Source organism: Drosophila ficusphila, unplaced genomic scaffold (assembly GCF_018152265.1).
Source record: "Drosophila ficusphila isolate 14025-0441.05 unplaced genomic scaffold, ASM1815226v1 contig_286, whole genome shotgun sequence".
Taxonomy (NCBI): domain Eukaryota; kingdom Metazoa; phylum Arthropoda; class Insecta; order Diptera; family Drosophilidae; genus Drosophila; species Drosophila ficusphila.
Genome location: NW_025064189.1, coordinates 50,237 through 72,862, shown reverse-complemented (window position 1 = coordinate 72,862; position 22,626 = coordinate 50,237). Strand labels below are relative to the sequence as shown.

The 22,626-nt window shown below is 37.3% G+C and overlaps 9 protein-coding genes across 9 annotated transcripts; 1 reads left to right on the top strand and 8 right to left on the bottom strand.

The window, feature by feature from the left end:
* Positions 1–4,888: 4,888 nt before the first annotated feature.
* Positions 4,889–5,248, bottom strand: LOC108087526. Its single transcript, XM_017184930.2, has one exon. It carries the CDS (start codon positions 5,219–5,221, stop codon positions 4,970–4,972), a length of 252 nt encoding a protein of 83 aa, XP_017040419.1. The 5' UTR covers positions 5,222–5,248; the 3' UTR covers positions 4,889–4,969.
* A 192-nt stretch (positions 5,249–5,440) lies between these two features.
* Positions 5,441–6,066, bottom strand: LOC108087522 (lateral signaling target protein 2 homolog). The gene has a single exon (XM_017184926.1). The coding sequence runs from the start codon at positions 6,056–6,058 to the stop codon at positions 5,456–5,458; it is 603 nt and encodes a 200-aa protein (XP_017040415.1). The 5' UTR covers positions 6,059–6,066; the 3' UTR covers positions 5,441–5,455.
* Positions 6,067–6,169: 103 nt separating this feature from the next.
* On the bottom strand, positions 6,170–6,630 carry LOC108087523. Its single transcript, XM_017184927.2, is given in 2 exon segments — positions 6,170–6,611; positions 6,613–6,630. Coding segments are annotated over 2 exon segments (411 nt in total). The 3' UTR covers positions 6,170–6,218.
* A 96-nt stretch (positions 6,631–6,726) lies between these two features.
* Positions 6,727–7,063, bottom strand: LOC108087528. The gene has a single exon (XM_017184931.2). The coding sequence runs from the start codon at positions 7,034–7,036 to the stop codon at positions 6,839–6,841; it is 198 nt and encodes a 65-aa protein (XP_017040420.1). The 5' UTR covers positions 7,037–7,063; the 3' UTR covers positions 6,727–6,838.
* Positions 7,064–7,701: 638 nt separating this feature from the next.
* LOC108087520 (uncharacterized protein DDB_G0290685-like) lies at positions 7,702–8,532 on the bottom strand. The gene has a single exon (XM_017184924.1). The coding sequence runs from the start codon at positions 8,508–8,510 to the stop codon at positions 7,782–7,784; it is 729 nt and encodes a 242-aa protein (XP_017040413.1). The 5' UTR covers positions 8,511–8,532; the 3' UTR covers positions 7,702–7,781.
* Positions 8,533–9,749: 1,217 nt separating this feature from the next.
* On the bottom strand, positions 9,750–10,070 carry LOC108087529. Its single transcript, XM_017184932.1, has one exon. The coding sequence runs from the start codon at positions 10,056–10,058 to the stop codon at positions 9,909–9,911; it is 150 nt and encodes a 49-aa protein (XP_017040421.1). The 5' UTR covers positions 10,059–10,070; the 3' UTR covers positions 9,750–9,908.
* Positions 10,071–10,396: 326 nt separating this feature from the next.
* On the bottom strand, positions 10,397–10,870 carry LOC108087525 (glutamic acid-rich protein). The gene has a single exon (XM_017184929.1). It carries the CDS (start codon positions 10,840–10,842, stop codon positions 10,564–10,566), a length of 279 nt encoding a protein of 92 aa, XP_017040418.1. The 5' UTR covers positions 10,843–10,870; the 3' UTR covers positions 10,397–10,563.
* Positions 10,871–11,576: 706 nt separating this feature from the next.
* Positions 11,577–12,408, top strand: LOC108087521 (acidic leucine-rich nuclear phosphoprotein 32 family member B). The gene has a single exon (XM_017184925.2). The coding sequence runs from the start codon at positions 11,625–11,627 to the stop codon at positions 12,297–12,299; it is 675 nt and encodes a 224-aa protein (XP_017040414.1). The 5' UTR covers positions 11,577–11,624; the 3' UTR covers positions 12,300–12,408.
* Positions 12,409–18,675: 6,267 nt separating this feature from the next.
* LOC108087519 lies at positions 18,676–19,442 on the bottom strand. Its single transcript, XM_017184922.1, has one exon. The coding sequence runs from the start codon at positions 19,440–19,442 to the stop codon at positions 18,699–18,701; it is 744 nt and encodes a 247-aa protein (XP_017040411.1). The 3' UTR covers positions 18,676–18,698.
* Between the last annotated feature and the right edge of the window lie 3,184 nt (positions 19,443–22,626).

Sequence of the window (22,626 nt, the reverse complement as noted above, 5' to 3'; positions counted from 1 at the left end):
ATTTTTAAAATAAAAATTGAACAAACAAAATGTGTGCAATAAAATATATTTAATTTCCTATTACATAGTTCCATAATATTGATCTTCAGTTTGTGTATTGGTTTATATTGTTATCATTTATTATTTATCTTTAACAACAACATCAACAGTTTAAAATATGTAATTTGTTGGTTTGTTGAATTTTAATTTTTTCGAATTTTATTTTATTCTGATTATTCTATTTGGACAAGAATAAACTTAAAATTGAAAACATTCATTTTATAAATAAAAGTATAAAAACATTGCTTCAACTACATTTCATTCTAGATAAGCTATTTTTGAATTTTGTTATACAGAATAATAAGAGCCACAAACCATTTAAAGTGATCCCTATTTTGTGGAAGGCATTTGAAAGATCATCTTCAGACTACCAAAAGACATTTGTACTATTTCTTGTTTGTAATTTATGGCATTTACAAAAAAACCTCTTCAATGATGCTCGACAATCCAATCGATTAATTTTACAACCATTGAAAGATGCAAGCCCTCGAAGCGTTTAATGCCAATTTCATGGCAACTTATGGCCCAAGTGGTCGCTGCCGAAACACAGAATCCTACCTCTAGTCCTTCAACTCCCGAATCCCTATTCCCGATTCACGAATCCCGATCCTTGCAACACATTGAGAAATGTTTCTCCTTTGATTCCTCGCCTTAGCGTAATTTTATTGATGCATTCTTCTGCTTGTGCAACTACTGCGAACAATGCGGCCAGGATCATCCATTCAGAATGCAGCCCATTCATGGATGCAGTCCTTTTGGTCCTTTGACAAATCCTAGACACGACGCACGTTGCGCCTTTGTTTGTGTGTGTTTTTGGGCCAGGTCAGGCCATCTAAGCCAGACAGACCGTCGCCGAATGTTGTTTTTGGGCAGCATTACACAGAATTATGGCGGCAGTTTTATCATTTGTTAACTGACTTTAAGGATTTACCTATAATTGTCCTTTTCATGGCTTTGTGCCGAGGTGCGGCATTGTCAATGTCCTGCCAGTTGATCGTATGTTAAGTGGCTATAAAACGGATCACAATTGATGACGTTAATTGTTGTTAATTGTGGACCGACTTCTTCGTAGGCGATCCAAATGTTCGCCTACTTTTTAAGGTTTTTGGCTTCTGCTTAATTGGCGGGCCATGCAAAAAAAATATAGAAAGGTCTCCGGTCAATATCGAAATCTGGAGCAGCTGCTGTTGTGTTAATATTTTTACTGGAATTTCGTATCTTTGGGCGTTGCGTTGGTCTCGTGCGAGAGGTCCTTTTGACCGCCTTTTACCAATTGTCTGGGCCACTTGAGATTTTCTCCATTGACCACTTCCGTTTTTTGTCTGCGATTATTTCACGCTCGATTGAGTCGGCTTCCCTTTTTTTCAGAATTGGATCGTGCTATTGACTTAGATCTTGTCTTTGGCTTATAAAGAAAACAATTGCTACCGATTTGGAAATATGGAAATTTGTTCTGAACATAGATAGCATCGGTTCCATTCAAGCGAACAATTTCAATTTAATTGTGAACAAAACTCGCCTAAACGCTGAACAAATGAAAGCATATCGAAATGTATACTTCCCCTCAACTTTTTGATATGGATACAACGCAAAACTAACTCAGCACGGAAAAAACTTCAAACCGGATTTGTCCATTATTAAAGGGGTGTTTTAAAAAATATACGAATACTGAACCACCACCATCGAAGTGAATTTGGAACCCTTGTGAGAGGGGATTGGGTTAATCATTTATTGACATTAATTGGTTGTGACATTTGCATTTTGACTGATTGTTGTAGTTGCCATTGTTGCTACTTAGCCAGGGGTTTGTTTATCCACTCTCTCGTTTTGTATATTTGTTTATTTAACAAATATGACTTCATTATATTCCAAGCGGTTTCATATGGGCCTGCATGTACTGGGATAAATTATTATTTACCCCTGAATAATTTACGAATGAGCTTTGAGGTTGCGTCTGGCTTCTCTGCGTGTTACTGAGTCAATGGGCCTCGGGGATTGCTTGGGGATACTGGATATAGGATGGGATTTTAGGTTGTTCAATGGCGGTCTGTTGTATATTTCCATGGGTAAAATTCCTGATTTGTCAAAAAAGAAATTTCACCAAATAACAAAATTAAAATGTTTTTAGAAAAATTTTCATCCGGATTTTATTGCACTTAAAATCGAGATTTATAACAAGAAAATATCTGTACAGACATTATCTTATTCAAATTTCGAAATTGCATTTTCCGCGTTAATAAATTGTATGAATCATTAAAAAAGATCTGGCCTAGCCTGACGAAAAACTTGATTGAAATATTTGCTTTATAAAAAAATACTAAATTATTAAATTGTTTGGCTAAGTTTAATGTTCTCTAATAAATAATTTTTCGAAATACTTGCGACAACTGTCAAAAAAAGAATGCTTTCTTATACTTAGCTATTTTTACCATTTTTTCAACTATAGAAAACAAAAATCAAAGAATCGCACCGCCAAATATAAAAAATAGAAACCAAAACAAAAGAAACTTTTTCATTCTTTCTTCGAGTATTACTTTCATGAATGAAAAGTCAGTGGCTGGACAAAGGACAAAGGACACTGGACAAAGGACCCACACACGATCCGCACTTGCAGTGATCTGCAGTTTAGTTTGGTCCTTTGTCCCAGAGAAGCGATCCTTGTGAGGTGAAAACGCAGGTAAGGCGAAATACCTTTTGCTCATTATAAAAAAGAAAAACAGAAAAACAAGGCCCGCCATTTAGATGGAGGTTTATAGGTTTCTTTTTTAGCCGTGGTCAAGGTCCCTGGACAATGCTATTAATCAGGACACTCGACGGTTGTGTTTATTGTGGTCAATGTTGTGGGTAGTTTGAAGGGCCTGTTTTGAGTGTGCATTGTACAATGAGAAGGGGGAGATTTCTTATGGAGAATGGTGGCATAGCCACCCCAACAAACCAACAAGAAATAAACACTTAAACACTTAACGACTAATCAAATTATATAACAAATAGCAAACAAAACGAAACCAGAAACGCTTAGCACCCTTAAGTCCACCACTTACCCCCGCTGTCAACGAGCAAAGCCAGTTAGTTAATAAAAACAGCATTTGCAATCATAAAACGCTTCAATGATCCTCCCCATCCACCAGCACGCGTTGGGTTAGGTCACCTATGTATATCCATGGAAACCCGGTGAGATTCCGTATCGGAACAACCCTCGAGATCCGGCGGATGGCCATTCGAGGGTATATCAAATGCATAATGAAACAGATTTTGATACGGCCTCCGAGACATCGTTGGGTATTCATTCGATTGCAGCCGCTCGCCAGATACATTTGTATCCTTGTGGTTGTCTGCGATCCTTTTGATTTCCCACCAATTCAAAATGGCTGCCCAGCGCAGTTGTTTGGATTGTGATTAATGAATGTGCTCGACTTACTTTCCATGTAAGAAAGCAAAGCACTGCAATCAAGATAATAATTTTATCTTGAATAAAATTTAAATATTCTTTTAATATGAATATTCAAATATTTATAAACACATACCCAAAAAATTTTTATTCAATAATAAAAATTTATAAAAAGTTCCGATGGACTTAGATACGTATTCTTTGGATGATTGTTAATGGCAAAATAGGGAATAGTTCCAAGAATGAGGTAATATAATTTTGAAGTCAGCCAACCTTTGCTGCTTTTCCAATTTTTCTTGTAGCGAAACATTTTTATTTAGGGACTCTGGTAACCACGTTCATAAACAAAAAGAGCACAGACTTGGCACGCATGCGCAGAAAAATGTAAAAAAAAACTAGTATCTCTGCCCACACGACCCTTATATTTTACTTATACTCTGCATAATCCATTTTCAGTACAAAACCAGTATTGGCACTAATGTAAAATTCTTGTAGAATAATGGAGTTTGAACCTTAGACGCTGTATATACTTGAAATACTGGCGCCACTGTAACGTAAATGTAGAATGTATTTTACATAATGTCGCTGCGAGATTTTGCGTTCTTATAATTATTATAATTTAATTCTTATTGTTTTATATGTTATTAAAAACGTTAAATAAAAAACAATACTCTTCATTTAAGGTTTTAAGATTTCAATAATAAATATAGATATTTCAATATATTTTAAAGATATCTATTTAACCAACAAGGAGATGTTACGCAATTGTTGAATGCCACCCCAGATAAATTGTGTTAAATTTACATTTGACCTATGTGATTATTTCGCATTGGCCTCCCTCACCAAGTTAACCAACTTCTTGCTCCATTGCATTCGCTTTAGGCCTGGTTGTGTCAGCTTTGAGTCTGTATGCCCACGGGGAGTCCTTCGTAGTCTAAGCCACAATCACATCAGCCTTAAAGGACTGCGTCAGCCACCTACCTTCATCTGCAGTTTCCGCATTATGCGGGTCTCCTCCCAGCGGTCCAGCTCGTCCCACTCCTTGCCGCGTTTGCGTAGAAGGTAGTAGCGGTACATCACGATTGTCACGGCCAGGATCAGGGCCAATCCGGTTCCGGCGGCGGCCCCCAGGACCGCTGAACTAACCATAACCATGTCGGCGGTGAGCTGTCTGCACTGCAAGTAAATATTTACAATTATATAAGAAAATATTATTAAATAATTTGAAAATAAACTAATTTCTTAAGAAAAAACATATATATATACAAATTTATTATATAAATAAGTGGTCTTTCAATTTTTGAAAAAGAAGGGGCTTATTACACAAGTAAAAAAGTAACATTTAAATATATATATAAATAAAATTGGCAAATGCGATAGCCATTAATTTATAATATAAGACTTACCTACCCCTTAAAATTTGTTAGTAATATTTAAACCAATAAACGCAAAAAGTATTAATAAATTAAAAAACGGTTTATTAGTGAATTTATGTTAAATACAATAATATTCAATTTAATTCTATAAAATGAAATCTTTTTCTCAAATAGCGAATCGAAAAGTCTTTCGCTTGTGGTACTTATTTTTCCTCTGCCTGCAGCTCGAGCTTTCCACACTCTCCGCACTTTCACACGAAGAAATGAGGTCGTCAGCCTCCGTACTTCCAACGCCCTCGTTCTTCAGATCAAAACGATCTTCTCGATTCCGGGATTTTCCAGATGAGTCAGCACTTTCAACTGACGTAAGCATTAAAGTAAAGCCCATGAGCAGCAAAAATCCAAGGGTGTAACGCATTTTGAAAACTCAAAATAAACTACTCAAATGCGAAGCTCAAAGCCAACTGCTAAAAGGTGAAACTACAGAAAAGCAAGCTCCAATTGAAGTACCCCACTTCAAACGTATTTTTGCTTTTGTCTAAAGTCACAGCTGTGCAAATCTAACTGGTGACGGAATTTCCCCATCTAGTAAAAAAAAAAAATTTTGATTAAGAACACGTTATTATAATTTATTTTGTACTTAATACAATCGCTAAAAGTCGTGCACTAAACTATTGTGAAGAACAAAGCCATTTCTCAGGATGGCAAATCGTGGATATGGCTTAAAGTCGGGCTCATGCTTGGGATATTTGAGAAAATTCACAGGGATAACTTCAGTGGGTTTATCCACAGTGGCTTCATCTTCGTCTTCATCATCCTCTACTATAAAAAACTCCCCGTTTTCTTCAACTATATGTTGCCCAGGTTTAAGTTCTACGTTTACTTTATTTCCATGTTCATGAACTCCATGATTATGATCTTCATGTTCATGATCTCCATGTTCATGATGTACATGTTCATGACCTTCATGATTATGATTCTCAAGTTCATTTCCTGTTTCCTCCCCAGTAGGATCTTCAGTTTCCTCCGCCGTTGGATCTTTTGTTAAATCTGTTTCTTTGGTGGTTGGATCTGTTGAATAATATGTTTCATTGGCTAATTTTTGCAGCAATTTTAACTCCTTGAACATTCTAGCTCTTTCCGTTTTATTAAGAGCTTTAACTTCATCTGTAGTTTCGTTTTCATCTAGTGACTTCGTAGAGATCGGGGTTATGCCCAAGCAAGCGATCAAACTTAAAACACACACTGCACGCATTTCTTCAACGTTTTGAACAATACTGTTGCGTGCGACATTGGAAACAGCTGTTTTAAACAAGTTTCAGTTTTGAAATAGAGTTTTATTTATTTAGAGAGGTAGAGAGGAAAAGAAGTTTTATAGGAAAGTTATAGAGTTTAGTATCTGTGAAGACGATGGATCACAACTGGTCCGTGGCCTCCGAACCTTGGCCAAAAGGGACGAATCTTGATGGGTTTAGCGGTGGTTGTCTCCTCATCATCACTGGTTGCCTCCTCATCATCACTGGATTCTTCAGCAGCAGATTTTTCAGATGCAGATTCTTTAGCAGCAGATTCTCCAACAGTAGACTCTTGAGCAACAGATTCTCCAGCAGCAGATTCTTCAGCAGCAGATGCTCCAGCTTCCTCAGCAGCAGCAGTTTCATTAGCACTCTCCTCAGCGTTGGATGCGGTGTTCTCGGCATCATTGCTGGTCGAATCCTCGGCGGCATTATCAACCACAGCGGAGGACTCCTCATCCTCGGCAGGACGAGCTGCCACGAAACCAACAGCCAGGAAGGCCAAAAGGGCGACGAGCAACAGGGAACGCATTTTGAACTTGAGTCTAAGAAGTTATTACGAAAACTACTTTCGTACTTCAAATAGTTCCCAGCTTTTTATAGGAAAAGTCTGGCCAAATTTGGCAGATTCGTTGATTTTACCAAATAACTTTATTTACTCATTTTGATATTTGAACAATTGTCTAAGTGGAAAGTTTTACAAGCGCGTATTTGTGTGGCTATTTTTGTGTAGGCTTCGGTTATGTCACATTTTTGGTAGGAGGTGTGTTCAAGACAACCGGGCCAATACCACCCCATCTTGGCCAGCGGGGAACAGGATTAATTACCGATTGATTTTCAGCGCTTCCTTGATTAATATCACTGTCGTTTGATGGAAACGAAGTCACCAAGGAAATGGCCAGAAAAGCCACTATGGCTAAAACTGCTAAAACACGCATCTTAATCCTCTTGAAATTATCTATACACTAGATCTGTCTGGTAGAAAATTCTAGTTTTATATAAGAAAGTGAACAATTATTTGTTTTGAGAAGTTGTTTTTGCACAAGCTGTGCAATCTTTAAAATGCCTTATTCAAAAATATGTACTGCAGTTTAAACTGCAAACACTTCCGTTGACGTTCTAACTAAAAGGTTACTTAAAAGTTATATTAATAGATACAGATGAAATATATTTAGCAGCTTACTTTGTTGATAGTTATTTCAGAAAACAAGAAAAATTAATGAACGAACGAAATGAATAAGGCAAGCCCCTGACAAAGTTCTTGAAAAAAATTGAACATACTTTATGGCGTTTTTTGTAATAAGTTCAAAAACAATGATAAAAAAGTTAATTTTTTTGCTTTGCTTTTACCAGCACTACAAAGGCCATAACATTTATAGTTCTTATCCGATTTACAAGTGTCATACCTCTATAAATTTTTCATTAAAATATATAACAAGTTGCATCATTAGTTTGTTTTCCATTTTTGGTCGAAGTTTTGTCATTTTTTATGACCCCCGACCTGTCAATATTTGCAAGAAATGGGCTTGCAGAAAAGTGACCAGATCCCAGTACTTCTTAGCCCATAACTATTTTAATTTGTATCTGGTTTAAAAGCGGGATCTTAACAGTGGACATTTATAAACATTTTATTTTTAGGAAACATGTTTTTGAAACAATGAATGCATATCAACCTTGAAGTTATTAACGGAAAAGAGGCCTGGCTTGAATGAGAAGTGGTCCAAATGCAATAACCTCGCCTTCAGATTCGTTGTCGCCTTGAGGCTCGTTGTTATCTTCCGACTCATTGTTATCTTCTTGGTTGTTTCCTTCTTGGTTGTTATCTTCTTGGTTGTTGTCGCTGGCGCTGGATTCTGCATCAGAGTTTTCTCCGTCGCTCTGCTGGTTGATATCACCATTGACATCCTCCTGATTTTCCTCATTAGCAGAATCCTGATTTTGTTCATTGGCAGATTCGTTGTCGTTCGATCCCTGATTGGAATTTTCCTGGGCAGGAGATTCATCGTTCTCAGCTGGACCTGCAGATCCTTCCTCACCAGCATTACTATTTTCTTGTTCATCGTTGTTGTTTGATTCCTGATTTGAACTTTCCTGGGAAGAGGACTCGTTGTTTTCAGATGGACCTGCAGATCCTTCACTGTCCTGGTTGGAATTTTCCTGCGCGGGGGATTCCGCATTCTCAGCTGGACCTTCAGATTCTTGGTTGGCTGAGGAATCCTGGCTTGAATCACCGCTTCCAGCTTGATCTACAGATCCTTCTTCACCAGCACCAGAACCAGATTCAGCTTCGTTGTTACTCGAATCCTGATTGGAACTCTCCTGGACAGAGGAGTCACTATCCTCAGCTGGACGAGCAGCCACAAGCCCAACTGCCAAAAAGACTAAGAGAGCGACGACAATGATGAAACGCATTTTAGATGTTTAGCCTGTGAAATGTTCAAGACAACTTTTCACATTCTCACGACCATTAGCTTTTTATACGAAAACTCTGCAGAATTTCGGCAGAATTGTTTATTATTATTCCAATCGTTATTTACGTATTTCATATTTAAACAATTGCGTATCATAATAATATTTGATGACGCATTTTTGTTTATTAATAATATTCTCAGAAGTTGCGTATTTTATTATTACGACGCTTAGGGGCTCATGTTTTTTTCAGGTATCTACCTTCTGTTTCTAAAGAAGTACCTAATACCGCTTATTTCTTTGCAATTCTTGTTGCACGCTGTGCAATTATTTAATTTTACTCTTAGTAAGTTCATTGTGTTCTTTGATAAATAAGAAGTGCAGCGTTTGGACAGCTTGCAAGTAAAAAATTGTAAGGTAAAGAAGTTTTTCATATAAAAAGGTATGTGGTAAGGGAAAAATTAATTCAACTGAATAAAGATGCAGTTCTTAAAAACAATCTTCCTGACTGCTCTTTTGGGCTTGGCTTTCTGGTCAACGAACACGATTGCAGCTCCAAATGGAGAAGTAGTCATCATCATCAACCCTCAAAACAATTCAGGTTGTGGATCTTGCGACAATAACGATAACAATTATTATTGAAACATGAAAAATATTTGAAATATTAAATGCAGAGTAAAAACGTTACAAAATGCAAGCGGGTTTTGCCCAAATAAACAGATTTTTAGAAGGGAGATCAAAAGTTTAACACAAAAGATTAGAGGTTTGTTATACGGGAAATTCCATGTTTATTTTGCTTGGAAAAAAAGAAAATGCTAAATGCTAAAAATTAAAAATATTTTGCAAATTATATTGAATGCAATATGAATGAATCTTAAAATATAATAAAAAGTTTATGCAATAAATTTGTGTTCCATCTGATGATAAGTCACTAAAAATAATCCTTCTTTTTGTTGAAAAAGATAATTTCCTTTTTAATCATTTACTTTATTTACTTATTTATTTGCATTTTATACATACATTCACCAAAAGTCGTTTACCTCACAAGTAGCAAAAAAAAGTACCTATGAATTAGAAAAATAAAAACCCCATCAACAGCTGAAAAATAATAACAACTTATTTTTGGGAAAAATCAAACAACTGCTGCTGTGAATATTGGATAAATAAGTTAACGGACGCCTATGTATTTGTTTTTCGATGAACATTTTTCTAGAACTGACTATAAAGTTAAGTTAGAACAAATTTGTTTTGGGAGGGAAAACCGCAAGTACCCTTTTATTTGGAACTACCATACTTTTTGGTGTTATTAAAGTACATTTTATGTCACATATTTGCTTTAAACTACAATTTTCAGGGAAACACATGAACCACTTCATTTGCCAGAATTGTCGAAAGAATTGATCACCACGCACTTGTTGTAGTGGTCCAATCATTTGGGTTTAGTTGATTGACGACAACGACCACTTCACCGTCAGGATTCGGAACTGGGCTTGATGTCACAAAGGCCATAGCCAAAAGTGCAACCAGGACAAATACCATCAAAAAATGCATCCTTACAGAGTTTAGTTGTATCTGATAATAACAAATATTCCAAGTGGCTGGCTTTTTATATGGTAAACGTGTTTGCTTTGCAATTTACTATTTGCAAACTGTGCAATGACTGCACTTTATTTATCGAGTCAATATTGAAATTATAAAAAGTTAATATTTAATTATTGATTATTGATGAGTTCAAATACCAAACGATCTGCAATACCTTGCGTTGGCCATAATTTATAAAGTCTGTTAATTTTATGCGGAAATAATTTCCATCAGGTATCTTTTAAAAAGAAACAACTGCAAAAAGTATTTTAACCAAAAAGTACTAAAAAAAACAACAATTGACAATGTTCTTTACGGACGTTTCCAGAATTTTATGTATTTGTTAGAACAATATAAAAGCGTGGGTTTCTTTGGTTATTTCGGTGATGAAAAGTGTTTCTTTGTGTAAACAGTTGTATAAACTTTCAATGAACTTTAAGGGCGTGTAAATAAAATCAACAAATGTGTAGACATCTTATTCTTCCTGGTTGTTGGGTTCGCTCTCCTCTTCATCGTCCTGCTGGGGTTCTTCCTTAGAGGCATCATCCTCAGATTGGGAATCGCCTTGCTCATTCTGGGACTCCGAAGGATTAGTATCCAAGTCATCTTCCGCATCATCCTCAACGTTCTCCTGTCCAGCAGCGATTTTTTGATCTTCCTCGGAGTCCTTCAAATCGTCAACATCGACGGGACTGGCCGAAACGGTGGCCAAAAGCACACATCCAAAAAGGGCAAGCAGCAAGTAGACACGCATTTTGTAATTTAGTTTTTAACTAACTTAAAGTCCACTACCAAAATTGGCTTTTATAGCAATTCGCTGATTGGCAGAAAAATAAAAGCTGGCGTGGTTAACAAATTATGTGGCGTACTTTATGTTTACCCGGCAAACAGCTGTTGCCTTGGTTAAGGCCCGAAAATTAGGCGAGTCGTGCGTAAACATTTGACTGAAAGAACTTAGTGGCCTTATAAGAATACAGCGAAGCACAAGATAATATATCTAAATTGTAACCCAATCGAAAAGATTATTCTAATTTTAATACAATTAAATTTAAGCTATATATCAATTTACAACAGTAGTTGTATTCTATTACTTCTGTTATTTTAACTTTTGAATAAGACTTTTCTTAAATGATTTTCTTCTTTTAATAAGTCACAAAAAAAATAATTCATTATTATATAATATTCTGCAGTGATGGTAATATCAAATTGTTGAACATTATTATTTTTATTTCGGATACCTTACTATAAACATGGTTTATGAATCATAACGTATTTATTAAAAGCTTTGTTCCGATTCCTCGAATCATCTTAATATTTGCACATATGTTCAGTCACATTTTCGGGGTAAACCGAAAACGAAATTAGAAAACTTGAGAAACACCAAAGACCATAGAACCTTGATGGTTGTTAGCATAGTGTAATCATGTCCCAATAAATCGATCGATTTGAACCAGTTATCAAAGATATAAAAACAAAGGAGATCGATTGGGAAGTCATAGTCTCAGTTGCACTCAGCCAATCTAGATTTTGGTAATCATGCGCTCCATAGCTTTTGCCGTTTTGATCTTCGCCGGAATCCTGGCTTATGGCAATGCAGCTCCTCAGTTGAATTTGGCCTGGCTGACGGGACTTTTGGCCGAGGCTGGTGATAGGAATACGACGGTTCGATTTGGAAACAATACGGTGATCATTACGGGTGTGGCGAATGCAAATGCCAACACCAACGAGGAACACCATCGTCGTCGTCCACCACCTCCTCCACCGCCACCAAACCAATTTTACCAAGGTTATGAAGTAGGCTATGACCAAGGATACTACCAGGGATACAACCCATGGAACTACTACAACGGATTTTACCGTATGGATCCTGCTGTAAATGGAACCGTTTTAGAAGAATCCCATGAAATTTCCGATGAAGTTTCGCATGACCTAGATGACGAAGAATCCCTTGAGGATCAGACGCAGGAGGATCCAACTGAAGAAGACGCTGATGAGACCGAGGCTGATTACTCAGAGGATCAACTCGATGAGGAGGAAGAAGATCAGCTGGACAAGGAAGAGGACGATCAGGATCCTTCACAGGAGGAAGCCGATGAGGAAACTGAAAATGAGGAAGAACAACTCGATCCCGAGGAAGTAGCAGCTGACAAGGAATTGGACGACTTCGAGAAAGAAATTATCGCTGAAGAAGCCAAAACAATGATTTACTAATCTCACACTCACTTAGAAACATTTCATTACCAACAGAAACCTGTATCATGAACATTATTTCATATTTTTGGGATCATTCATAAATAAAAAAAGTTTATACAAAAAAAAAGTTGTGTATTGCATATTTTTAATCGTCAAAAAAAAAAAAAAAAAATGTTCGGTTAAGGAAATTTACAAGAAATGTTTAAGATGTGCTTATAAATTTTTTCAATTATTTATACCTTTTTTAACATTTAGTTATATATTTTCTATTTTCAAACCTTCTTGCCCGCTTAGAGACTTGGATTTCCTTTAAAGACCTACAAACATTTAATAGCAATTGAAATTCCCCATTTGCGTGCGGTTACTAAGAAAATGTAATGATGTTTATTGAATGCACAATCTAAGGAAAATCTAGGAAAAGTGAAAGCAGTTTCTGTTTGGGTTCCCCCAGATTCCATTTGCGGGAGCCCAAGGACAAGGACAGCCGTTGACAACTTGTGCGCAATTGTAAACAGTTCTCGGAGGTGGCTAAAAGGGAAAGAAATGTGGCCGACGAAGGAGTCAACAGGATGGTGGTTAGGTGGTAAGGTGGTGCGGTGGTAAGGTTGGCAGTCAGGTGCTTGTCGAACAAAAGCGAATTGCATTATAATGCGGCGCGTGTTTGTAATTTTTAATGTCGACAATGAGATTAGTTGGTCGGCGGCGGTTGGACATGGCGTTTGGCTTAAAAGGCATCCACATGCGCTTAACTCGATTGCCGCCGATGGCCGAGAGTGTTTCGGCCATGTTCTGTTCGCCCATTTGAATATGCCATCCGCAGCTCAATGCCAATCAATGTCACGCGCAAGGATACTCACTTACACCACCACCACCCCCCCATTCACACCCACAACACCCACACCAATACACACACCGATTCGTGGGGACATTCACGCACGCATTCCCCTGACAGGCGTCCGTAAGGACTTAATCATAATTTGATTCAAGTTCGACTTGGCCTCGTGCCACTGAAGCAAATTGTAGCATACATTTCAGCGCTCTAAAAATAGGTCCACAAGCGAATTTTGCTCCCTGCGGTAGCTAAGGAATTTGAGGGAAAACCTGCCATAATTGCCATTCTTTTTCAATTATGCGGCATCAAGTTTGCCTAATTGAAGAATTTTTATTGGCCCTAATGAGATTAATGACACGCCTTTGAATTTCAAATGGCTAATTACAGTTCACATGAACGGCAATTTACATTTTGGAAAAACGATTTAGAATTGAGGAATACTTTTGGGCAAGATTGGTCAAGAAACCAAAATCAATTTAATAAAATTAAATGAGGTTTTTAAACTCTGTCAGTTAATTCAGTTTATTTTATTTTTATTTATGTTCAGTTCACAACAGCTTGTATCTTTAAATGTTTACTTAACATGTGAGTCGTTTTTTATAAGGATATAAAAAAGCTACACATTTTGCATTTATATTCATAGTATCATATAGATGAAGATTAATCTCATTCAGTTCAATAGACACATCTAATGAAATGTTTTCCCCCCAACTGCATTTCAATTGAATAAAGCAAACCACAAGCGAACTGTATTCAATATAATGGCATTAATCTCGCCCGGACGCTATTTAATTAAAATGGAAACCTTTCAGTGATCAGAGGCAAAGCTTAAACCACAATATGAATCGGAGACAAAGGGAAATAAGCCACGGGAAGCAGCAATTTCCTTTGCTGACTCAGTGAACCAACCTAGGAGACAATTGCTCCATTTCTGTGTAGCCTGGTCAACAGTCCGTGCCGCAGGACGGCATCACATGTTCACGTCCATTACACTTGACCCCATGGCAACCCCATGACAACCCCATGACAACCCCTTTGACCCATCGGATAATCCCATTTGCCACCACGTGAACCGATGCCATTCCTGCATCCCGTTCGTTTCGGGTTCAAAGTAATTCGCTTTATGACTGTGATTGCCATCGATTCCTTAGCCCAGTTAATGTTCGCCATATCCACTGACCCCGTTCGATTGTCGGCGACCTTGCCCCAACCGATGCCAATTAAAGTAATTCTCTTGGCGGACCCACAATTTTAGTCAATCATCCGAAATTGAACGACCGAACATTGATTATTTTTGATGTGCATGTAACGTCCCTTTTAATTTTTTGATGGCAGTCCAAAAGTTCATTACATAAATAATAAAATAAAACTAGAAAGGAAAAGCAGCTTACCAAAAAGTGTCATGTAAAATTCATTTTGAATATATTTAAATTTTAATGGAAATTAAATAAACTGTCAAACGGGCTTCCCATTAAAAAAAATGGTAATCAAGAATTGTAAGTGTTGCTTACTTAAAGTGTTGTTTATTTATCAAACCAATAAGTCACAACTTTGCTGAATTTGAATTGTGTTTCAGAGGTTTTGTAACTTGCTATTGAAGTATTTATTAGTATTGTTGAACAGGAATAAATTTGTGTGCAACACAGTTCATCAGTGAATAGGCTTATTATTTGCATAGTTCCAAGAATTTTATTGCGACCTTTGCCAGGTCAAATTATTGCAATCGCCGCACAATTGCTATAATTCTTGTTGACACAGCTGACATGTTTTGGTCAATTTGCCATGGCAAAGACCCCATGCACGGTAATTTGCATACAAAAAATTACGAAACTTTGTCTAGTCCCATGGGGAGTCGGGACCCCTCTGGGTCGGAATATATATAAACATGTATATATGCGGCACGTGTTGCCTTTAAATTATTATTTGTTGATTTTGCGGGTTTGCAGTTTATGACAGGATGAAAGCCAAAGCGATTCAAGTATGAAAAGGGAACCTCTTTGGTGTCATTAGCTTTAAGTACTGACTTAAAAAGTATAAGCTCTTAAAGAAAAAATATTTATATTCTATACTAATAAAATAAAAGATATTTATATACAACTAAAACTGTAATGGCTAAATAAATACAATATTCAAGAAAGGAATAGTAATATAGTAGGGGAGAGTGGGGCATTGTCGTCACTTTTTTTTCAATTGCGAAATTTGTTGATAAAATAACTTATTTTTATCATGTAATATACATGGTTGGATTCGGAAAAGATCTGGCTATAAAATGCAGTAAGTATTTCGGACATCCTCTCATTTGTTTATTAATACGAAACTGTTATCTGAAAGAAGACAAAATTGGAAAATTGAAAAATCGTGGGGCAAAGTCGTCACCCCCCTGGGGCAAAGTCGTCATATAGAATAATGAATGCAAATATAGGTACCCATGTGCACAAAACTATTTCAACTTGTCAAACACACATTTATTGATATTCATACATATAAAAAAGTGGAACACTATACCTATTTTTTGCAAAAATTTGACACATTCAGATCTAAGTGAAGGATAGAAAGCAAAAATCAGAATTTCTTAAAGATTTTTCTTTGGGCGACCTCTTTTTTAGAATTTTATTTTTTTTTAAGAACATTTTGGAGAAATTATATTTTATATTTAATACTTTACATAAACAATCACAAAACAATAATAAATTGATACGAGTTTGTATTTCAGTCTGAGATAATACAGTGACGACTTTGCCCCACCCGTTGAGTGACGACAATGCCCAACGCGACATTTTTTGATAAAAACATGAATAACAAATCGAAACTCGAATCAGGTGTTACACAACCTACCATCTCGTGTTCGCCAAACATTTCTCAACAATAATAACTCACCTTTATACTTCTTTGATCAAAAATGTACTTGGAAGAAAAAAAGTTCTGCGCCGGAGAAAAATTACTTTTAAGGCTCCGAAACACTTTCTGATGAATAAATAATTACACATAACCTATAATTCTACCAAACTCCGTCGGTAATGTAGGAATAGTGCAATACACTTACGCTAAAAAAATTGGGTTGGTAGCCCTTATATTTTTTAAGATAATAGCGAGTGACGACTTTGCCCCACTGACGACATTACCCCACTCTCCCCTACAATAAATAACTTCCTCAAAACAAATAAGTTGAATGGCCCAATTCAAGCTACTTATTCTCTGGCTTATTCCTCCTGAAATCCTTTATTTTCAGCTTCCACTAAAATGTTCCCGAACAAGAAAATGCCACAAGTTAACAGATTCCTCTGTGTTTGCCCACAAAATCCCTTCCATAACTCTCACTTAGCCTTCCCCCTATCAAACAGACATCCCATAACTGTGTTCATCTCCTGGGCAATCATTTCCTTCGACGTCGGACGCTAATTTCTGTTTGCTTATAGGCCACATTTTGCCAATCCCAACGGACAGCCAGCCAGCCAGCCCCACTGGCCCACAAATAAAATGTTGCCCGTGGCTGGCCATGTGGAAACGGAAGTGTTTCCAATTGTTATGTCAATGATGCTGATGGCTGAGCTCTCATCAAGTCGCCTGAATGTCAGGACAACACGAAATTTTCGCAAGAGGAAAAAGAGGAAAAGCGAAAGCGATGAACCTGATAGCTGGATGCGGAAAAAGAGCAATAAACCATTTCGGACAGTGTACACATATGCTGTCATGTGCTGGGGATTATTAAGGACTAGCTCTCGTATCTGATGTTTATTCATTACTTTCAGCTTATTAAGCCCGCCATTGTGATTAGAATAACGAAATCATTCTCAAGCCGGATCTGTGCTGCCAACTTTGAATTACTGACATCTACATTAATCATTTGTCTTTCTAAAACATATGTATGATTTATTTTAACCAAAACTTGTTTATGTGTTTAAAGTTTATACTTATTAAATAACAAAGTTCTAAATACCAAACAAGATATAAAATATATAGAGATATTTTTCTGTACATTTTCTGTTTGTGTTCTGCAAATCTTGTTACTTATAATTATAAATGCAAATCTTTTTACTTATATTTATAAATGTTAACAAAAGAACTTGCTTCTTGTTAAATATCTCTGAACTTAACTTAGCAATAGCTTCATATTTAATCAACATTGACCAAGTCCTGTTCTTGAACCATATCTAGACTATATCTAGAGGATACTTGTAGTTCAACTTTTGACATTTACATGTCTAATTGATGCAATTAAGCGAAACTGCACAAGAAATAGTCCCTTCATTCAGCGCGAACTTTCATGGGCATTAATTCATTTGCATAGCCCAAAGCTCTTGGTGTGAAAGCGCTCATGAGCAAAAAGGGGGCGGGGCATTTAGGGGATATATCTAGGGAGCCGGAGGAGGGAGTGGTCCGTCCGCTGGCGCCAGAACCTAAGTCCCGGCCAAAACCCTAAAAATAAACACGGAGCGAATGGGACGTCACTGCCATCCCAACACTCCCACTTTTCCAGCGAGCATAGAAAGTCCCTCAATATGCTCCGATTACATAGCCAAAAAACAACAAAAACAACAACAACAAGAAAGGAGAATTTTTGTACACAAACAAGTTGAGAGGAAAAATAACAATAAACTCCTGTTTTTATGTATTTTCCCATCGGTCCCGCCATTTAATGAATCAACAAGTGTGAAAAGGAGTTTTTTTGAAATCCATCTCGCGCGCGCGTTTTGTAAATTTACATAAAAACCCATTAAATTTCGATTGAAAATTTCACCTGAAGTGTTCGATCCTTGGGATCCAAGGATCCGTTCAAACAATGCCTGGCCCTGAACGAAAAATAGGTCCTTTGATTTTCATCTCTCTCTCTCCCTTCGTCGCTCTTCTTCTATCCTCGAATTAACATTTTGATTGGATATTTCAATATTGCGCCATATGGAAGGCCGTTTGCCGGCTGGTTTTGACTGGGTTTGGGCCTGGTCAGAGAACTGGTTGTCCATTCTGTCGGATTTTTCACCTTTAATGCCCCAATGAGCCCTCTGTTTGCATTCTACTCGATGCCCACAACCAAGGTATATAATATAAAATAAACCGTGATAAGATAGCCGGGCACTCGTTCTGGTTTTAGGGCCTAAAGTGGCCATAAATAAACACTCAACATTGGCACAAGTCCCAAATCACAGGGGAGAACTTTATAACAATATAATTTTGATTTTGTTAAGCCCTATGGAAACCTAACAGTTTGCTTGAAAACTTATTGGTTAATTTTGAAAGCAAAGGTTTATTTGTTTGTTTACATAAAGTAAAAAAATGAAATATATTATAGCGCTCTAATTTTATCTCTTTTATAGTCAATTTTAATGTAAGGTACTTGTTCTTGCTTTGGAATCAAAGTGGTCATAAAGCACTGAAATTGAACAGAAATCCTAAAATTTTTGAAAGTCGTTATATAATTTTTTAAAAATAAATTGTTTCCGATCATTTAAATAGAGATTTAAATTTTTTAAAATTTTTTTTTGTTTTAAATATTATATTTTACTAAGGCCAACCAAACGTTCCATTTAAAAATTCCATTAAATGCTCATTATATACACAGTTTTATTTAACTTTTTCCAGTTTGCTGCTTAGATCACCTGGGTGGTGAACACAGGCTCGACGGGATCGGCAACGACTTCAGCGTCAACATTGGGAACGACATCGGGAGTAACCTCAGGAGCAACCTCAGGGGCAACCTCAGGGGCAACCTCAGGAGCAACCTCAGCATTCGCATTGGACGAGGAACCATCGGATTGGGAGTCATCTCCAGAACTTGTGGAAGTGGTGGAGGTGGTGGTGGTGGAGGAGGAGGACGTGGAGGCGGGAGCGGATCTAGTTGCACGGACGACGGGCTTCACAAATCGTCGCCTAGGAAAGTAGGGAGCTCCGTAACCGAAGTAGTTGTTGTTCCAGTAGCCAGGACCGCCCCAACCGCCGGGATACCAGCCACCAGAGGATGCTCCATAATCGGGCCAATAGCGGGGATAGTAGGGAAGGATATTGCCAGTGGGCACTTGTGGCAGGATGCTGGGTGTTTGCACATCGGCAGCCACATCGACTGCGGGAATAATTCCGGGGGCACTGTTAACCAGCACGGACGGAACAATTCCGGCGTTCTTAACCAGCAAAGATGGGACAATTCCGGCGTTCTTAACCAAAACGGAGGGGACAACGGCGGCCTCGTTCACAATTCCGGCATTGCTGGCCAACAGGGAGGATGGCTCCACAGCCAGTTTCAAGGGAGCCGAGCGAGCCAATCTTCCGCGAAGGGACAATTGTCCGGAGGACACGGCCACCAAACTCACACAAAGCAGAGCAACAAACAGACGCATTTTTCCCAAGCGAACAACCACTTTCAACTGACTTCGCATTTCCAAAGATCCCTCTTTTATAGAGCTCCTAATTATTTTTGGGGTATTTTTCGTTTTCATTTTTAATCGGTTCAAATATTGATTCAACTAAATTTCGTCTCCGAACATCCATGCAAATTATTTGGGGAACGCGTGCGTAGTTTCATATTTGTTTAGTTGTTGGGTTCACTGCGGTCGGGGATTTGAAAACAGATTTTCGTTGAATAGTTGTCATTAGCGGTTTGCCACCACCTCGGTTGTTTGGCGTTCCCATCTGTTCTATTGTCTCGCACAATTTGGCAATTAAAAAGTCTTGCATGTGAGTACCGATTCCGGGCATAAATTTCCATAGAAATTGAGAAACAATTTAGAATCTACTAGAATTTGTGGAAAGAAAGAGTTGATAAAAACTCAAATGTCTTCTAGAGTTTCAAGGTTACCGAATTTGTTTACTTAGGTTTTTAATTAATATACATTTTTGTTTGAATAAAGTATGTTTTGTTTAAACTTAATTTGATAAGTGTAAAATAATTTTTTTTTGTACATGCTTTTAGAGAATTTATAACTACATACTTTATGAGAAATTATAATTATGAAACTGGTAAGCTGACATAAAAAATCTGACACACCAACTTCCAAGTTCTTTTCAAATTGTAATAGTCTTTAATATATTAAATATAAAACTGCTTTCTTTTATTAAGTTGTTGCTTGTAGTTCAACAACATTGTGTTGCTTTCGTGAAGCTTAAAAGTGTGCTACACTCTTACAAAGAAGCTATATACCATTATTTTGGGAACTCGACTGTAGGTGACAGTGTGAAAGTTTCTCCATCTAAAGAACACTGTCGGTGAACTTGCACATCGCAAAAAATGCATTTTAGCAAAAAAAAAAAAGGAGTCCTTCAGAAATTACAATTTTAAAGAAATGTTTTATTTATTTTATTAAATTTTGACAACGTCAAATTTTACTTTTAAATTATTAATATATAAAATTTTTAAGGGAAATCCAAAACAGAAGGGTCTCCATAAGTGTCAAAAACGTCCATCTCAAGCGATATTTCGTTTCTGGGAATATAATCTGCTTTACTTTCCGCAAATTGAGCAAGCCAGAAAAGCACAGCAAGAATTGCTAACCTCATCTTGTCCGAAATAAAAACTAAACTGAACAGAAACTCAGTTACAAAGCTCTCTTATATATGGAATTAGTACAATAAATTATGCCAGCTTCAAATCAACTTTAGTTCATAAGCAGCTGGTCATAAAGTGAGTTGCCATTAAATAGTAAATTAAAAATAAATGGAAACTGATGGCAAGGCGGATTAATAGTGGTCGAAAGTCGAACATTTCCATATGCCCGTTTTCCAAGCAGAGTTCCAGGTAAAGTTCCAATTAGACTAATTGCAGGTGCTGCACAGTGCCTTTGAAAAGTGGAGATACCAAGAAATGGAGACCACAAAGTTGTATTTGGTCAGGTTAAAATGTAAATCCCAAAAACACAGTAAACAAAATTGTAGACTTTACAATTCAGATATTAAATATCTTTGAATCATTTAATTTTAACAAAATATTACTATTAATCATAATATTTATAATCTTAATATTAACAGCAAAATCTCATCTTTCCTCAACAATCATACGCAGTGTATGCACGTCTGCAAATAAAACCCTTTTTTATGACCAGCAGCACATTTAAAAGACTGGCATAAAAACCATTTTGAATAATGTAATAACTTCGCCGCGTATTTCATCCTTCTCTTCGCCAGAAAACCAAATAAATCACAACTTTCCACGTCGCGTATACGCCATGCATGCCCGTCTTAAAAACGGATTAAACCGGGGGACTTAACCAGGCAACGTAATTAAAAAACTTAAAGCGAGTGCACATGTTAAGGGGAGTGGGGAAATAACAATAACGAACTTGTGGGTGCTTCTGGGAGCAGGGAAGCTCGAAGGATGAAATTTAAGCCTTGGACATGCCAGTGACAAGCTGTCTCGCCATCGACTGGCTGTCTTCGCTTCAGCTCCTCCTGCTCCATTCCATTTGGAGCTTCTTCTCTTTTTTTATTTCACTTTCTTGGCCTGGTGACAGTGAAGCCATTCAAGCATGCCACCCCATCCTTGCCACGGGGCTTCGGTAAAAGTTTTTTGCTTGGCATCAACTTTTTGGCCACCTAGATGGACACAAATTAACAACTTCTAAATTCGAAAATTGTCAAAGCAACTTTAACCAATTTGCAGATATCCACAACCTGTTGACCAGATACATAACTTATTCTAGGTGTGTGTACTCCCGAGCTTGACGTCATTGGACAGACAGCAAAAAAACAAAATAGGCATAACAACAATTAGGTCTACAATCCCATGTAACGCCTACTAACTGGCCAGGAGGCAAAAAACAACAAAAAAAATGAAAGCTGCAGAGGCGTAACGAATATGGAGAAAAATTATACATTGAATACCCGTATATTGTTAGCAGATAAGCAGCCACTATCTTATCAACAAATGCCAGATACAGATAGATATAAATGTTCTACAGGGAAGCGAAACGAAAGGCAAACTTTCACTCTCAGGAAATGCAGAAAAAAAAACCGAAATAGGACCCAAATCAAAGAGCTCTTAAACTACTTTGGCCTTTGACCTGCGCAACTTTTTTTTTTGGTGCTTTCCACCCACCAGGCAAACAATCACAGATTTAATAAGGGAACACCAAGACCATTACCAAAAAAAAAAATGGAAGAAAAAATATCAACTTGAATGGTAAATATTCAACAGGCAGACTGGGCGGGGCAGAAAATGCCTTTTGCCAGCCGTAAAAAAATTGTGTCTTTTGCTGCTTTAGTGTTTAAATGGCCGGGATTAGGGGCTCGAAGACGCTTTAACTGCGAATTTCAAGGCTTTTGCCTGATGCGATTACTTATCAAATTGGATTTCTTCATCGCCTGCCCCATTCTTCCGTTCATACTTGTTTCGAGTTTGTCGATGGCTTAAAGTGGCAAACACAACACAAAACATTTTCGATTGGAGAATTAAAGTTAAGATCTGAATCGATGGGAATTTGTCTTAACTTTTTAATTGGTAATTGAGCAAGCATTTCGTGGGTTTTAAAACTTTGGAAAGGCAATTATCAGATATTCTGTGCTTATTTGCTCGTAGAGAAAATCTATGGA

Excerpts from the sequence above, each read along its gene's own strand:
- LOC108087526 (XM_017184930.2), bottom strand. The coding sequence starts at position 5,221 with ATGCGTTACACCCTTGGATTTTTGCTGCTCATGGGCTTTACTTTAATG.
- LOC108087522 (XM_017184926.1), bottom strand. The coding sequence starts at position 6,058 with ATGCGTGCAGTGTGTGTTTTAAGTTTGATCGCTTGCTTGGGCATAACC.
- LOC108087528 (XM_017184931.2), bottom strand. The coding sequence starts at position 7,036 with ATGCGTGTTTTAGCAGTTTTAGCCATAGTGGCTTTTCTGGCCATTTCC.
- LOC108087520 (XM_017184924.1), bottom strand. The coding sequence starts at position 8,510 with ATGCGTTTCATCATTGTCGTCGCTCTCTTAGTCTTTTTGGCAGTTGGG.
- LOC108087529 (XM_017184932.1), bottom strand. The coding sequence starts at position 10,058 with ATGCATTTTTTGATGGTATTTGTCCTGGTTGCACTTTTGGCTATGGCC.
- LOC108087525 (XM_017184929.1), bottom strand. The coding sequence starts at position 10,842 with ATGCGTGTCTACTTGCTGCTTGCCCTTTTTGGATGTGTGCTTTTGGCC.
- LOC108087521 (XM_017184925.2), top strand. The coding sequence starts at position 11,625 with ATGCGCTCCATAGCTTTTGCCGTTTTGATCTTCGCCGGAATCCTGGCT.
- LOC108087519 (XM_017184922.1), bottom strand. The coding sequence starts at position 19,442 with ATGCGTCTGTTTGTTGCTCTGCTTTGTGTGAGTTTGGTGGCCGTGTCC.